At 36.1% G+C, this 15,787-nt stretch overlaps 1 protein-coding gene across 1 annotated transcript in view; it reads left to right on the top strand.

Annotated features, from left to right (window-relative positions):
- Positions 1–1,526: 1,526 nt before the first annotated feature.
- The window catches only part of LOC138716495 (carotenoid-cleaving dioxygenase, mitochondrial-like), a 78,727-nt gene continuing 64,466 nt past the window's right edge, over positions 1,527–15,787 (top strand). Inside the window, exon 1 of the mRNA XM_069849638.1 lies at positions 1,527–1,692. Coding sequence (XP_069705739.1) covers positions 1,623–1,692 — 70 coding nt within the window. The 5' untranslated portion in view covers positions 1,527–1,622. The remainder of the gene's footprint in view (positions 1,693–15,787) is intronic.

Raw genomic sequence — 15,787 nt, forward strand, 5'->3', positions numbered from 1 at the left:
TTCCAGTGAAGATAAGTAGCAACAGTGAAAGATGAAGAAGACAGAGATGATGTGTGGAGTAGAATTTCTAGCGTGTTATCGTGTTGTGTTGTGACCGAGTATTTAGGTTATGATACCGAGAAAGGCTGTGGAATCGAACAAATAAGTAAGAGGGGGCAGAGGTGTGCAAAATTCGATATAAGAGAGAAAGAGAGTGTAACTTTCTTCTCTCGTATAACCTGAGCCACAATAATTTATCGAAAAATGGCGAAATGAATCGTAGTAGCGGACATTGCAAATGAAACGAAAATACGCATTATGAACACGTTGCAGTTTCTGGGATATATCCACCCTGAGATCACTGAATAAAGCGTCACAATAATCGAAATGAGGAATAATAAGAGTCTGTACAAGCGTCTGCTTTAATTTAGCTGGATAGTGGTACAATCTTTTTAATAACTGAAGGATAGAAAATACTTTCTTACATGTGTGTTTGATATGCGTGTCTCAGGTACAGGGATAGAACCTAGTTCTGCCAGCTCTGAGACAGGATGGCCCTCCTATTGGTATCGGATTCAACAGTACCTGTCAACTGTAACAAGAAACGCATATAGGGCGCACAACGGGCCAATACGAGGCTAACTGTTTGTGGTTTTTGTCCTAATATATTCACCTGTGGAGTAACTGCCAGCACGTCTGGCCGCGAAACCAGGTGGCCCGGATTCGAACCCCGGTCGGGGCAAGTTACCTGGTTGAGGTTTTTTCCGGGGTTTTCCCTCAACCTAATAGGAGCAAATGCTGGGTAACTTTCGGTGCTGGACCTCGGACTCATTTCACCGGCATTTCATTCAGAAACTAAATAACCTAGATGTTGATACAGCGTCGTAAAATAACCCAATAAAAATTAAAAAAAAAATATTCACGTTATCCGCATAAACAAGAAGCTGATGTAACCCGTTCAATTCCAAACCCTCTCTGTTATCCTGAACTTTCCTAATGGCATATTCTAGAGCGAAGTTAAAAAGTGACAGTGCATCTTTTTGCTTTAGCCCGCAGTGGAAAATTATTATTATTATTATTATTATTATTATTATTATTATTATTATTATTATTATTATTATTATTATTATTATAATTTTTAGCTTTCTTTCTTCCTAAAACAAACCTGGCAACCCTAGTGCAATCAGGAAAGCGAAAGTTTGTCTCCTTATTTGGATGCATGTTAAAATTATTCCATTTTGATATTATATCTATTGAGTAATATTCAAGGAAATAAATTTTAAAGGGTAATGTCATTCACATTAAAGGAATTTAATTATTACGAAACGTATAATACATTTTAGGAGAAAGTACAGGCTATTTATTTCTTTTCCAGTTTCTTTAATCCTGCTCTTCTTGCATTTGCTTCTTCCTGTCATCTGTTCCCCGTAGCTGCACATATCCATATTCCATAACGTTTGATGTACCCCAGTGCGTGGAGCTGTGTCGTCACAATGTGGGGGAGGGGCTGCCACGTGGTTTGCAACAGGTTGCGCTGTAGTCAGGCACTCACTCACTCATTCAGTCAGCTGATCTGCTGGAGACAATAGTGAGTTCATTGCATCGCTCTCACTGTCAACAGTTGCCGCGGAACGGCAGGCATAATGGCGCACTTGAGCGAGCTGTTCCGGTCCACAGAGGAGCAAGTGTCGCCGGTGGAGGCAACTGTCACAGGTACAGTCAACAGCAATATGTCCGTTATTGATACTGAGATTATCCTGTCACGTTGTTCTGACGTGTTATGTAGCGAGAGAATATGCACTGTTACAGCATTAACTAATGGGCACCTATAGTACTAGAATGGCTCCACAATTGAACTATAAGCACTTAAGAAAATAAGTGAATTATTATTATCATATCATCATCATAATCATCCTCCGTTGTAACTCATACAGTATCGCTTCCAGCAACAAATATAATGGACACACTTTCCGTTCACTGCTGAGAAGCTGATTTTAATATGATAGTTAATGGGATTCATGTTGAATGCTAATTTTTCGCTGTATTACCTCTAAAGTCGGCTTTGCTCCATGCTAACATAACCAGAGTTGCGTTGGGCACTTGTTAATTTATAGTGTATGACAAATGCTGTATTGTATTTGTATTTCTGGTGGTGTGAAAGAGAAGGCTTGATGGCCTTAACTACATCAGAATAAATAAATAAGTAATACTGAAAAATGCTTGCAAACGAGTAAGGATGCCTCGTTTTGTTCAGTTTTCTCGATTGTTAACATCCGTCGGGTTGAAACTGTTTTTGTGTGAATATTTTATTTAACAACGCTATATGAACTAGTAGGTTATTTAGTGTTGATGGAATTGGTGATAGCGAGATGGTATCTGGCGGGACGAAGCCGAGAATGTCATGGATTACTTGACATTCGATTTACAGTAGGGGAAAACCTCGGAAAAACCCAACCAGGTAATCAGTTCAGGTGTGCAACAGTTCCTGCACTTCATAAATTTTAATTTATTTGTGCTTCAATATTTACAATTTTTTCCTGGGGATGAAGTGATGTGTTCTGCTACAAATTTAAAAAAAAATTCGGAGTTAATTCTCCGACAATGAATTTGAATATTTCATACTTTTAAGAATAGACTATATTATTTCTTGTGCTAGATGTCTTAACCGATCGGATTACGTTGCGTTGATCACATCAGAGTATAATTTTTTCGGCCATATATCTTCTGGCATTCTTGCCAAACCAATTAAGCCTTTTCATTTAAATTCTCGTCAAAAGTTCCCTTGGATTTCATTCTTTCCTTAAGTTCTCATTCCTAATATGATGGATAATCTCGAAGTTCAACGTAGATAGTAAGTTTCTAATATCTTAAATGGAAATGAGATATTTAAATGTTAAAGACGCGCAAGGCAAATGACTATGGAAGATGGGTACGGAGAAATGGCACCTAGCGATATAACAGGAAATATACAGGGTGTAAGGGGTATAAGTGACATTATTTTAACTGATGATTGTTCGTGTCATAAGGAAGAAAAAATGTCCTCACGGTTTTTTTTTCTGATTGTAGTATTTAACTAATTATTAAAGCTTATAATATTAGACGTTTGGCAACGTTGCTGGCTGGGGAGGAGGGAGTTTACAAGTATATGGTACAGCTCAAGTGGATTACCAGTTCAAAACAGATGCTCTGTTCTAATGAAGGGGCGGACCGTTGTTTACATAAAACGAAGAGCAAATACAAGTTTTCAATCTCATTAATAGAACTTTATGGTAAATTTCCACTTTATTTAACAATATTTGGAATATTGGTCAATTTTTATTGTACGTCTAAAAAATAAACAATAATGGTTTAATACACAAAATCACACGAACTTTTTTTTTAAATGTAACATTTTAATCTCTCCCGCTTCCATAAAGCAGTACCATTTTTAAACAAATTTCTGGTTGTGTGATTTTCGAAACGAGGTAAGAGACTCCCAGTTTCTAATAATTGTTGAGAAACTGCTACAAAAGTTCGCCGATTAGGTAACGTTCTTTGAGGAAAACGTTGACTGTACATTCCTTTTGTCACACTTGAATTACGACGACTTTCTGCATAAATTTATAACATATGATATTCCTAAACCGTAAATGACATTGTAAGTTGTTTATTGAATACCTGTACTGTACTGTCATCCGCTCTGTAGTAGACCTATGGACAGGGAGCTTGAACTCAGCTGACATGTACGTACGTCTGTGCAGGGTACTGCCTGCTGAACACGTTGCCACGTTTCTCACGTCAGAATATTAACAAATTTAAGCATGTATTTTTATTTAATTTCAAGAAAACGTAATAGAACACACATACATGTATTTAAACTAATATTAACGCTTTGCTAGATATACCTACCAATGTAATTGTTTTCGTAATTTTACTAACGATATAAGCAGTATAACGCAAATAAAATAAAAAAGAAATATATATTTTTTCTCTGGGAAAACTATAAAGTTTCGACCCTATGTTGTATGGACATTTTTTTATCCTGTGGGCAGTCTCAGACGACTGTGAAAAGGACCATACTTATACACCTTACTCTCTGTATAATTACAATTTTGACTTTTTGTCTTTTTTTCATGCAGGATAGATTACTCGTATAGCCTTAATATTTGAAACAGTTTACTTGCTCAACAGCTTTGTTACAGTATATATTATACATAAAAATTTTGCTATGGATCTATAATTTCCCTTCAAATTGTGTTGTTTTGTTGTTATTTATACTCGCTTTAACATCTCTGGTCATATCGTGAGTTAATCTTTTGGGTGAAATCCGAAGGCCTGTGTACTATTGTTGAGTACTAGATGGCGTCTGTAGATGTATTACTGATTTGTTATGAATGTGATTTTTTTGGTGATGAAGGAAGCCGGTGATATTCAGAGATGTTGCCCTAATTTCCTGGCATTTGCCTTACGGTTGAGGGAAAACCCTGAAAAACCTCAACCAGGAAATCGAACCCGGACTCTTTGCGTAAGAAACGAGCATGCTGACCCCCTACACCACAGAGGTGGTCTCAAATTGTATTATTTTGAATTTGTCGACAGATAATTTCATGTTATGTTCATATTATTTCTAATGGTACACTTATCTCTGTAATCCATCGTCGGTATTTGCTAAAAGTATGTTGTTGTCTGCGAGCAATAGAATATCTAATGATAAAATTACGTTTAGTACTCATAATATTAGAGGTGTAAAAAAAAGCTTATCCGCTCACGAGTGTGTTACTACTTGACTACTGATCAGTCATAGTTCAACTCCTCTTCTTTCTTCCCGTTTTCTGACAATTTATGTCTGACTCTGTTCTCTGATGATCTTAAGACAGTAAACATTCATTTCCGAAGGTGGTTTGGTTGTTTACTCTAGAGCAGGCCTGCAGAACCCGTAAGTAGGAGAAATATGACGTCAGCCTCACCCCACTTCTATTGGGGATGCTCGAGTTGTTTACATTCTCTGCCCGTGCAAAGTGGCGGCATGTAATTTTCAAAAAGGATTGTAATAAATTAATTGTATTTATAATGCGTTATCTCGTTTCAAGGTTTACAATTATGCTAGATTTCCTGTCTGTAGTTTCTTTGAGATCTCTTTGCATCTAACCTGCTTTAGATTTTCAAAAACTTTCCTCATATCGTCACCTACGGAAACATAAATTTATAGCATTTAATTAATGAACCTTGAAAGTCAGTATTAATTTCATTTCAAAATGAACACAACGAATGACGTCCTTAACTTAACAGTATATAAATAAATAATCAATATACAGTTCGTAATAATGAACTTACCCGAAAGTTTGTGCATTCCATAATTCTTAATATGGGCTTTGTTGAAATGTGGTTTAATATTGAAATGACGAGTAGAAATAAATTGGATGGGACACAGTAAACAAGCAATTCTTTCGTCTTCTTTAACAAAAAAAAAAATCATAATCCATTTCCTTTGGAAGTAGGCCTAATATTTCTTCACGGGTTTAGATTTTTCCATGTTCAAGTTATCTTTAAACTGCTGTACGCTTATTGTGTATGTATATTTATTTAGCTGGAGTGCGTTACAATGTTGAATGACAGCATTGACATCCGGTCATATAGCTATCATTCACTTATCAAAGTACAATTTATTTATCGTCCTATTACTAGTAAACACAGTGAAGACCAGTAGTGCAAGTTTTGTAAAAATAGGAATTTAAACTTTATTAAAGCACGAAAAATCGTAATAAGTTTTTCAAATAAAGTAATTGGTTTTTTGCCTGCATGCAACATTTCGGACTTACTTCATTTTAGTAGAATACAGAGCACGGAAACACAAGTCGGGGACTGTATTTTATTTATTTTACACAAAAAAGTGGACTTAATCGGCTTTAATAGTAATAGGACGATATATACATATCGTTACATTACATACTCTTACATTATATGCACACATACATTTAAAAATTTATTTTACATGTCTTTTAACTTACTTATTTCCCTCATTCATTTTTCTCTTATTTTCTAAAGGTATGTTCCTAAGGATTTTATTATCTGTTCATTTGTAATTCTTGATAGCATATTGTATACCTGCCGCTGCGAGAATGAATGTGGATGCAGTCGAGCGTAACTAGAACGTATGGCTGCACCGTTAGGAAAGGTGCGTGTGTAAGGAGGGGTAGTAAAGCAGTCGCTCTGAGGAGCTACAGTTCTGGAGGTCTGCTCTAGAGAAACGCATTTTTATGTGTAAACGTTGTTTTAAATACGATTCAGCTCATCGTGCGTATGCGGAGTTTATTCAAACATTTCCTGATCAGTTGCCTCCTTTCAGAACTGCAATTCACGAAGCCATTCGTAACAAATGTATTTTCCGGATACAGTTCCTGTTCAGCCGAGGGAGGACGACATTTCCAGCATCTTCTATAAAATCTTATCTTATAGAAGTTTTAGGAAACGAATTTGAAGTAAGAGCTCGACCGGCTGCCGTACCCTTAGTAGCCGACACTCAAAACACCGCATGAGCGGACAAGGAATATGAATAAAACCTGTGGTATTGCTATTGATATTACCATGATCGTCCTCGATGTGGTCTAATACTTAGCGTACTTGTCATTATATCAGAGATTCACTGGTTTAATCCCGCCCAAGAGCGATGTATTTTAAAAGTGACAATAAATCTTTGCATTACTTTCTTCGAAAAGGAAGTATAGTTGGTAATCTCGTGTTGTATAGTCCGGGTCAGCTTACTTAATACCCTAAGGGTGAAACCTAACGATTTTTCCCCCATTACTACATATGCTAGTGGATTGTGATGATTTTCTAGTTTGCAGGTTGAATTTTCTTTTGCCAACTTCGTTTCGAATTTCGATACTGACAAATACTACGAATGGTAGTGATTTTATAACTGTTATGTTTGAAGCTGAGACAGATGTTGCTGGTACTGGAGTTCCATGGAATTAAAATTGTACTAGATTTCTGAGCAGATTACTGGAAGATAGTGAAATTTGAACATACTAATAATTAATTAATATCAGTATCAATATTAATATATAATAGTTATTTTGTGTATTGCGTTGTGGTTAGAATTAAAGATTATAGTCAGATAAGTGTAAATAAATATAACATACTTGGGTGTGGGTAATCGATAGAAATACCATTTCACATTTTAATGAATTTCTTTCGTGTTAAGATTTTTATTACAATAATGTCAAAAAGAGGAAAAAGCGACCACTAAGAAAACGTAAAGCGTGCTGCGAGAATGGGGATAACTTCCCCTACTGGCGTTCTGTTCGTTCAGATTTAACCGAAAGAAGATAATGAAGGAATTATACTCACAGAGACACCAGTTATAACTAGAATAGCAACATTATTAGGAATATGTATTCTTAAGCATACATTTCATGGTTATATTCAGTTTTCGGAGTCAGTACTAATAATTTCATGTGGTCAAACAAAATACATTTTTAGGTTAGGTCTCGTGAACCAATTGTTTAGTCAAACCAATTAATTTCATATTGCCAGACAAAATACCTAACATGTTCATCCCTTTCTCGTATAGTTTGCCTACGAAAATATGTTACAAATTATTGAATTATTTAAAACAACCTTCCAGCATAAAGGTAAAATATGGTAAGTAAATAAGTTATTCAGTACGTAGGATCATGGTTTTACTTCATATGGTGATATCTGGTAACAGTTGGCAACATTGACAAGACGGCAATATTTGCTGTTTAGGAACTGTTCTTATGTGACCATCACTATAGATTCTTACAGTACGTAAAAGAATCGTGTCGCTGATAGCTCCAAGACAAATTTGTCAGCTAATTCTTGTCTGTGTCAAAATTTTGAAGAAATATTTTTCCTATTAGTGACCAGTATGTGCTTTGGCTGTATTATGATATCATAATCACAATCAACGACATGTCCATCCTTAGTATTCTTAATGTTATAAGTCCTGTCAGCTCAGTTCTTACAGTGGCTTACTCAAGTCTTCGGAGGTTTTATTCCAGATATCAAGGTCGTGTCAAATTGATAAAAGCTATATTTTTCTTATGATAAGCGACCGGCGCGAAAGTCCAACTATTTGAATCGGTTCCACTCATGCCTCCACCATGGGTTCCACTAGTATGTCTGACCAGTTCGTCGGAGACACGGAGATATAAAATGTGTAATTGAATAATAGGCCGAACAATAATAATAACAGTAATACGCGATGCGTTTTAAAAGTTCGTGGCCTGACACATAGATAGCATTGAAACGTGTCAACAATGCCTCCCATTCTACATTATTCCAAGCACAAAAAATCATAATTTTCTGTTGAATACATTTTGTGTACTGTAGTTTAATTTTGAAATTAGTGCGCCGAACAGATTGGCAAAAATGGAAACTATCGAGCTTCGTGCAGTCGTTAAATATCATCCTAGATCATATATACCCCAGATAGGTCGGCCTTATAGGCTTTGATGTTAACAACTTTTGTCAGGTTTACTATTTGCCATCTAGTTGTTACATAAGGAGTCACGTCATAATTCCCATTTGAATTGCATTAGCGACTGTACTGCCACCTCGTGTTCGTTTACGACGGACGGGTGACGATCCTGGCGGTTGTTATCTTCAAAGTGCTGCCGATTTTAATATAGCGATGACTTGTCTGTTACATATCTGCAGTGCCTGGGAAAAGTGACATAAGTCAGTTTCCACAAACCTTTTTTGATAATTTATTGACAACTTACAAAACATCTGCTCGCTTGGAAAAAGAGATATAAATATTTCTTCCATTACAATAATTCATACAGAAAAAAATCAAATCTACATAAACCAGTATAAGTTGTCAATAAATTATCAAAAAAGGTTTGTGGAAACTGACTTACGTCACTTTTCCCGAGCACTGCAGATGTATGATCTAGGATATTATGTAAAAAGGAAATGAATCCAACAGAAATTAAAGCAAATCGTCGTTGTTCCTGCAATAACTCCTATGTGACATTTATTGATTTTCAGATTTTTGCTCTATTAAATAACTTAAATCGTGATACAGCAAATAATAAAATCTCTTATATGTAATTATATTTATTTGTTTCGAAAATGTAAGAATTCACAGTCTCCTATGTTCGGCAGCCATGGGATGAATAAATGTGTTTTTTTTTTTTCTCCTACTGAAAGATTTTATATTTTGCACATAGGAGTTATTGCAGGAACAACGACGAAATATGGACATTACACTGGCGGAATTCCCTCTAGCGCTTTAGATTGTGGAAAAAATGGGCGGCACTTTAAACATGGTTGAGAGAGTGTGGAAGACGACCTCTGCGGCGGATGTCCAGGAACAGCAACAAGTGAAGAAATCGTAGAAACAATCCACGATCCGTGTTTACGAATTGCATGCGGAAAGAAAAAAGTGTCAGAATTGCGTGTCGAGGGTTTCTAGGAGGTAACAGTTGCGTGCCATCATAATCATAGCCTCGACTCGAGTTGAAGACACCCAGCTTTTAAATCCTGTTGACTTTCAATGTGAAGATCTACTTTTTTTCCATATGAAACAGTTGAATGTCCTTGTTCTGCGTCAAAAGAAGTTTAGCTAGTACTGTCCGACAGAGTGATTAACTTATGTCGCATGCCGGTTTCCCCCACCCGTTTCTGCTGGCCTCTCTGTAAAGGCTAGTGGCTGCGTTGTTAGACTCTTTCCTGAAAATATTTTCTGTACGGAATTGGAGTTCTACGTAATATTATATAACTGTTAAAAATAATTTAAAGAAGTGATTGTCATGTGACTTCCCCCGTTTCGTGACTGCGACAACCGCTCGGTCGGACATAGTAGCAGAGTTCGAGGTTCGCGGGTTGAAACCAGGACGAAGGAGATAAAATCCTTAATCAGACTCCTCCTTGTGGGAAGTAAATCTGGGAGACTCTTTCAGTAGGTTTACAGTATTTAAAAGAACCCTGCTCCAAATAGAGGACTCCAGGTAAAATACTTCTGCCTTTTCTCGCCCGCGTCAAATTTCTGCGATGAACAACCTCTGTTGTTGAAAGCTTCGTTAAATAAAATATTGCTAATACTAACTAAGCTTGTTTTCCTGTATAGTTTTAAATAGTAAACTTGCGGTATGCTCATCATATTATGAGAAGAGGCCTGACGCTTGTGAATGTCGAGTAATAGTTAAAAATTCCTCAAAGATGCTAATGGTACGTACGTTTAAGTGATAATTTTTTAACTTCCATTATTAGAGCCCGGATGTTAGGCAAAATGTATTTTTTAAACTGAGTGTATAGATGAAAGCCTATAAGAGATAAACACGTTTCCACACATTTGGGGATGATAGGCCCAATTCTTATTTTGCTTTTTTTTGCCTATTTTAGCTTCCGTTGCCTATTTTAAGGTTAATTGCCTTTATAGCCTTTTTACGTCGTTACTGTACATGTTCTATATTTTTAATACACTTAAAATAAACCGCACATAAATTATATCAAAAAACAAAAAATGATGGTTTTACAAATTAAAAAAAATATATATATATTCACCTCACACAAATATTTGCTGAGACTCTTATTCTCCAGGAATACATATATTTCCCAGAACTCTTAAACTTTTCTTCCCTACCGATTCCATCTTTTATGTCACTTAACAAAGAAGTTTGAACAGTATAACCCTCAGTAATCAGGTCACTTCGGGGTTTACCAACGAAAGAAAGGGGGTGAGGGAAGTATTAAAAGCAAGTCTCCAGATCCCGTTACTGTTGTCGCTTGCACGCACAAGTCACACGTACTTTGAAGTCCCTAATCCCTTCTCACACCCCTCTTTTTGACACAATACACAGAAGGTTTTTCCCGATCTCTGAAAGAAAGTAGAGACAGCCCTTCTGAAATAAATTCTTTTAAGTTTACTCCAATCACTTCAATAGAAGTAGAAAGATCTTTTTCCACCATGAAAAACGTTCTCTCTGACAGGCGGCTCACTATGGCAGCTGACAACTTAAAAAAGCATCGTTGTTGTGACATGTAACCAAGGAAAGTGAGTACCGTATGGAAGTATTTGTCTATTTTTTGCCTGTTTCCAAGTATAATAAATGCCTACTTCACTGCCTATTTTTACTATTTTAGTGCCTATATGCCTGCCTATTTTAACCAAAATATATCGCCGCCGTCATCTTCATAATGTTAAGCATCTACCGGCATAGCTGCGTTTTAAGTACTGTCTGTATACAGTACTTCATTTGCATTTCTTGTCTAATCTGCAGACATCGAGATTTTGGACCCGACAGAATAAGTTTACTAAGTCCATACTGTAGAGAGCTTTGTCACTGTGTTTGAGTGGATGGGAGTCGGCAGTAGAAGAGACGTGTATACGCGAAACCAAGTCCAGTCCAGTCTGCTGGTGCTGTACAGTCACATTCGAAAGAAAGAGGACTAATTTATCAAACATTAAAATAAAAACCTACAGTGCGAAATTTTCAAAATAAATTAATATGCATTTCCTTTCGGGTTCTTTCATAAGCACATATGCAATACTTACACAATATACATAATAAACATACACAAAAAGACAGAACTTATGATGCACAGTACATGATATCCCCACATTATATGCAATATACTACGTAAATTATCCTATATATTCACAATATATTTACAATATAATGTAATGAGAAGTATTTATGTTCTGTTCAACTTGTTTATTTTCCAGTTTTCTCTTCTCTTACAATGTACTACAACACACATTATCAAGACCTCAAAACTAAATTTTCTTCGGTTGTCGGCAAGATAAAGTTTGTATTTGGAAAAGTTCTGCTCTGCATCACATGATGTAATGGGTACAAAACGAAAAAAACACTGTCTCTTGGTATATTTTTCCATGAAAGCTTTGAAATTAGGGTTGTTTACTTTATTAAATGGTTGTTTATAGCTACCATCATTTCACATAGATCTAAGAAGAACTCAGATTCTTTATTTGTAAGCGAATCTGACACAGGTGGAATTTCTTCCCTCTTAAGAGACAAAATATTTACATGTGAAATGTGTTGTCGGGAGTTGCAATGGGTCTCAATGTATCGTGTTTTGTCTCCTCTTAGTTATATGTAACATGGTCCCCCATTAACTTCAAAATAATCACTTCCGAACTATGGACAAATACGTGTTTAGAGCCTTTCACTTTTGGCATACTTACTGTTATTATATTCTTCGACTAAACAGATAGATAACCACATGAACCCATCAAAACTAGACTACTATCTCCTGCCCTCTCTTCTGACAAAGTGGACTAGGTTTACGGACTGTTTTTATTATCAGAACAGTACCTCCTCTCCCTGTCTTATAAGTATGACTGAGTTAATAAAATACATGGGATAACAGGTAGGACGCTACCCTTATTGCCTCCACCCGCTACCGTCCTGCTTTCCAACTCGAAGGCTCACTGTTTTCGCCTATTGGGTCTAAAGTCTCTAAGCCTGCTAATCTGTTAAACTGTTTTTGTAAAAGCCATTCCATTACATAATGACGTAATGCCACTTATGTTTGCTTGCGCAAGTTTCAGTTGCTACCATATTATCACCGTTGTGATATACACCGGGACATCACTTTATTTTTACTTGCATTTTTATTGTACCTGCGTTTCTCAATGTAATTGACTCCCATCCCTTGCAGTAATCTTCTTGCTCCCGTCAGCCACACAAACTTACGGCCGCTGTTGCATTCAAAGTCTGCTAGCAGTGAAGTAAACAATACAGAGTATAGTGTGTTTCAGAAATATGGTTGCGTTTTCCATAGAAGGAAGAGCCTATATTATTGAAGCTTATTTCCAGGGGCAGGTATTTATGGAGATTGATTTTATCATTTGTGTTTTTTAATATTGGTGTCGGCGGAGATTGCTGGAGATTGATTTGTACTTTTGTTGGATATTAATGGAAATTTTGGAAAATACAATTTTTTTTAAATTGGAATATGAACTCAGTATGAATGTTACTTTCCAAATAAATAACATTAAAGGTTCATTGGATTCTGGTAAAGGTGCGGTACGGCCAGTAGACAATATTTGCTGGATTGAGACTGTATTTAACACACATTAATTAAAAAACGAAAAAAACTTGTATCCCTTAAATTAATACTTTCAAATTATTAGTGAAATGTTGAATTCTCCATCTTTTGAGTTCACTAATGTAATGAGAACACCTGGAATACCATGTAATGTAGCTTACTTCAATATGCAACAAATTCAAATAAAAAAAGTCCCAAAAAAGAACTCAGAATATGAAATTCGCTATAAAACGACACTATAATAATAATTCGCAAATGTGTCCATATTTCGCTATTAGAACTCCATTTCGCGATTGTTTTATCCGCATATTATTAATCAGAATCATTTAATTCGTAAAGATTAGTAAAAATCTATTGTATATCTATTATGTCGTGATTTTCGCGATCTCCGTAAATACCCGGCCCTGCTTATTTCGCACAGGTACGGTTTGTAGCATGACTGAATAACTTTGAAGTGAAGGTTAGAGTTACCGAAAGTACGGTAATATGCTGAATAAAGTAGCCATTATATAATGAATAAAACCGCCTGAAGAGTTGAGTTTGTGAAAAAAAAAATGTTACCACTCTACTATATTTTGATAAAATACCGTAAAAGTAATGATCAAACTGAAAATCCTAATATCGTATTCCCCTGTAACATAAATGGATACACTACTTTTCTCTCCTCCTATAGCTAGTAAAATGATTTGTTTACATATTGCACTAGTAACACCAAACTCCTGTAATGGAAGGAGTTAACAGTGTTTCCGACTATAGCCAGGTTAATGTTAAAAATGTTGGTAAAAATAAAGTGATGTCCCTGTATTTAGTGATAACGTTTTCTACTGGTTTTGGCGTTCTGCTTCAGAAATAATGGCAAAAATGTTCGATAATAAAAGGATGGAAACTTCCACGTACCTCCCATTTTCCCTGCTGTGACTGAGTGGTCCGACCTTCATCTTGTCACGCAGACAGTCCGGGTACGAGTCTCGGTTAGGCCTAGGATTTTTCCTTGAAAAAATCCATAGTGACATTTGTGGCGGACAAGCTGGCAGTTGGGGTGTTTCTCAAGGTTCTCCCGTTTCCCCATACACCACTCCGTCAACATTTCATAGCATTCCCCGAATGCCGACTGGCGACGCACGATGGGGGCTGGCATAGGTACGAGAGGGTTGCCTACTCGAAACCTGGCTACGCAGCGAACCTTAGTGTAGTCAGCCGTGTGAGTTTGAGAATGCGCCCAGCTTGAAGGTTAGCGCAATAGACCGTAACAAGTTGCAGTGTTGGGTCATAGTGCCCCCCTTCCGGAATTCTATTCCATTCCATCTCCAATTACGATATTGACTTTTGTGATTATCCGTTGCTATACAGGATATAAACAATTGCAAAAAAAAACTGGTGTTAGAGCATAAATTACTTACTTACTTACTGGCTTTTAAGGAACCCAAAGGTTCATTGCCGCCCTTACATAAGCCCGCCATTGGTCCCTATCCTGAGCAAGATTAATCCATTACTGAACAAAAAAGTCTAATACAATTTTTCTGTAACTTTTGTGGTTTCCCTAGAAAAATAAATGTTATCTGTGAGTCTAATGTTTTTGGAAATGTTACTAGACAGTCATTATTTACTTCGATCCACCATGTACAGCAGCGGTGACTAAAACTCGAGCTGCAGTGATTACATGCGCCCGACAGCCTATGAAGTAAGGAGACGGAGGAAAGGTAGTTGGCATGAAAACTACAACCAGTGGTGGTTCCTGTACTAACATCTTGATCAATTCCGCGAATAAAAATCTCAAGTTTTGCTGTATCAGTAATGTCATCTAGAGCCAGTGAATAATATACGATTTTTCTTGCTTCTTTTTTAATTTTCCTCGTGAATATAATCAGGAATTTTCTAAATTCTTCTGTCGATACTTGGTCGAGAAATTCGTAGTTTTTCAAAATTAAAAACTTCTTATGGACATGTTATTTGTTATTTTAATAGTTATACTTTTGAGAAATTCTGTTCTATTAAAAGACTTTAGAGCACGAAATATTTCAAACCCCATTAGGTAGCTTACTTTCTTACATTCATTTATCTCATCTTTCTCTTCCTGGCTATGATTTTAGACATATCAATTCCTAGCGTTTAATAGTTCGTTGGCACATAATACTGAATCAGTTTTTCTACAATATTATTATTAAATGAATAACTAATAAATAGTTTCCCTCATCAAACGTTTAACAGTTCGTTGGCACATAATATTGAATCAGTTTTTCTACAATATTATTATTAAATGAATAACTAATAAATAGTTTCCCTCATCAAAAGATTAAGAAGATTAAAATTGAGATAAAACCTTTAGGGTGCTATTCATAGACATTTCGCTAGCCCGGGCTACGAGCGTGCTAAACAGGATTCATATCATATTATATCGCTGACACTGGTTTATGAATACGAAAAACCTTAGTTCGCTGATCATCCACCGAAAGCCCGCGCTAAGAATGTCTATGAATACGGCCCAGTAATTTTATCCTTCTAAGGAGAATATCTAAAAATATCAATATTCATGCACGTACAGAAGAATTATGGAAACAGATACGTAGTGGTCAGTAATAATAATAATAATAATAATAATAATAATAATAATAATAATACATTATTCAGCGTGGCAATTAATGTTTCTATATACTCCTAATTGAACCGTTGAGCAAAGTAAACATATTACATTTTGTCCGACAGAACAACAAAAAAGTTCTCCTTCTCATTCTGTACGAAACTACCCCTTACTGCTTGTAGCGACAGAGTTTGTAGAGCGAAATGATAC

The sequence above is a fragment of the Periplaneta americana genome, chromosome 16, assembly GCF_040183065.1.
Source record: "Periplaneta americana isolate PAMFEO1 chromosome 16, P.americana_PAMFEO1_priV1, whole genome shotgun sequence".
NCBI lineage: Eukaryota > Metazoa > Arthropoda > Insecta > Blattodea > Blattidae > Periplaneta > Periplaneta americana.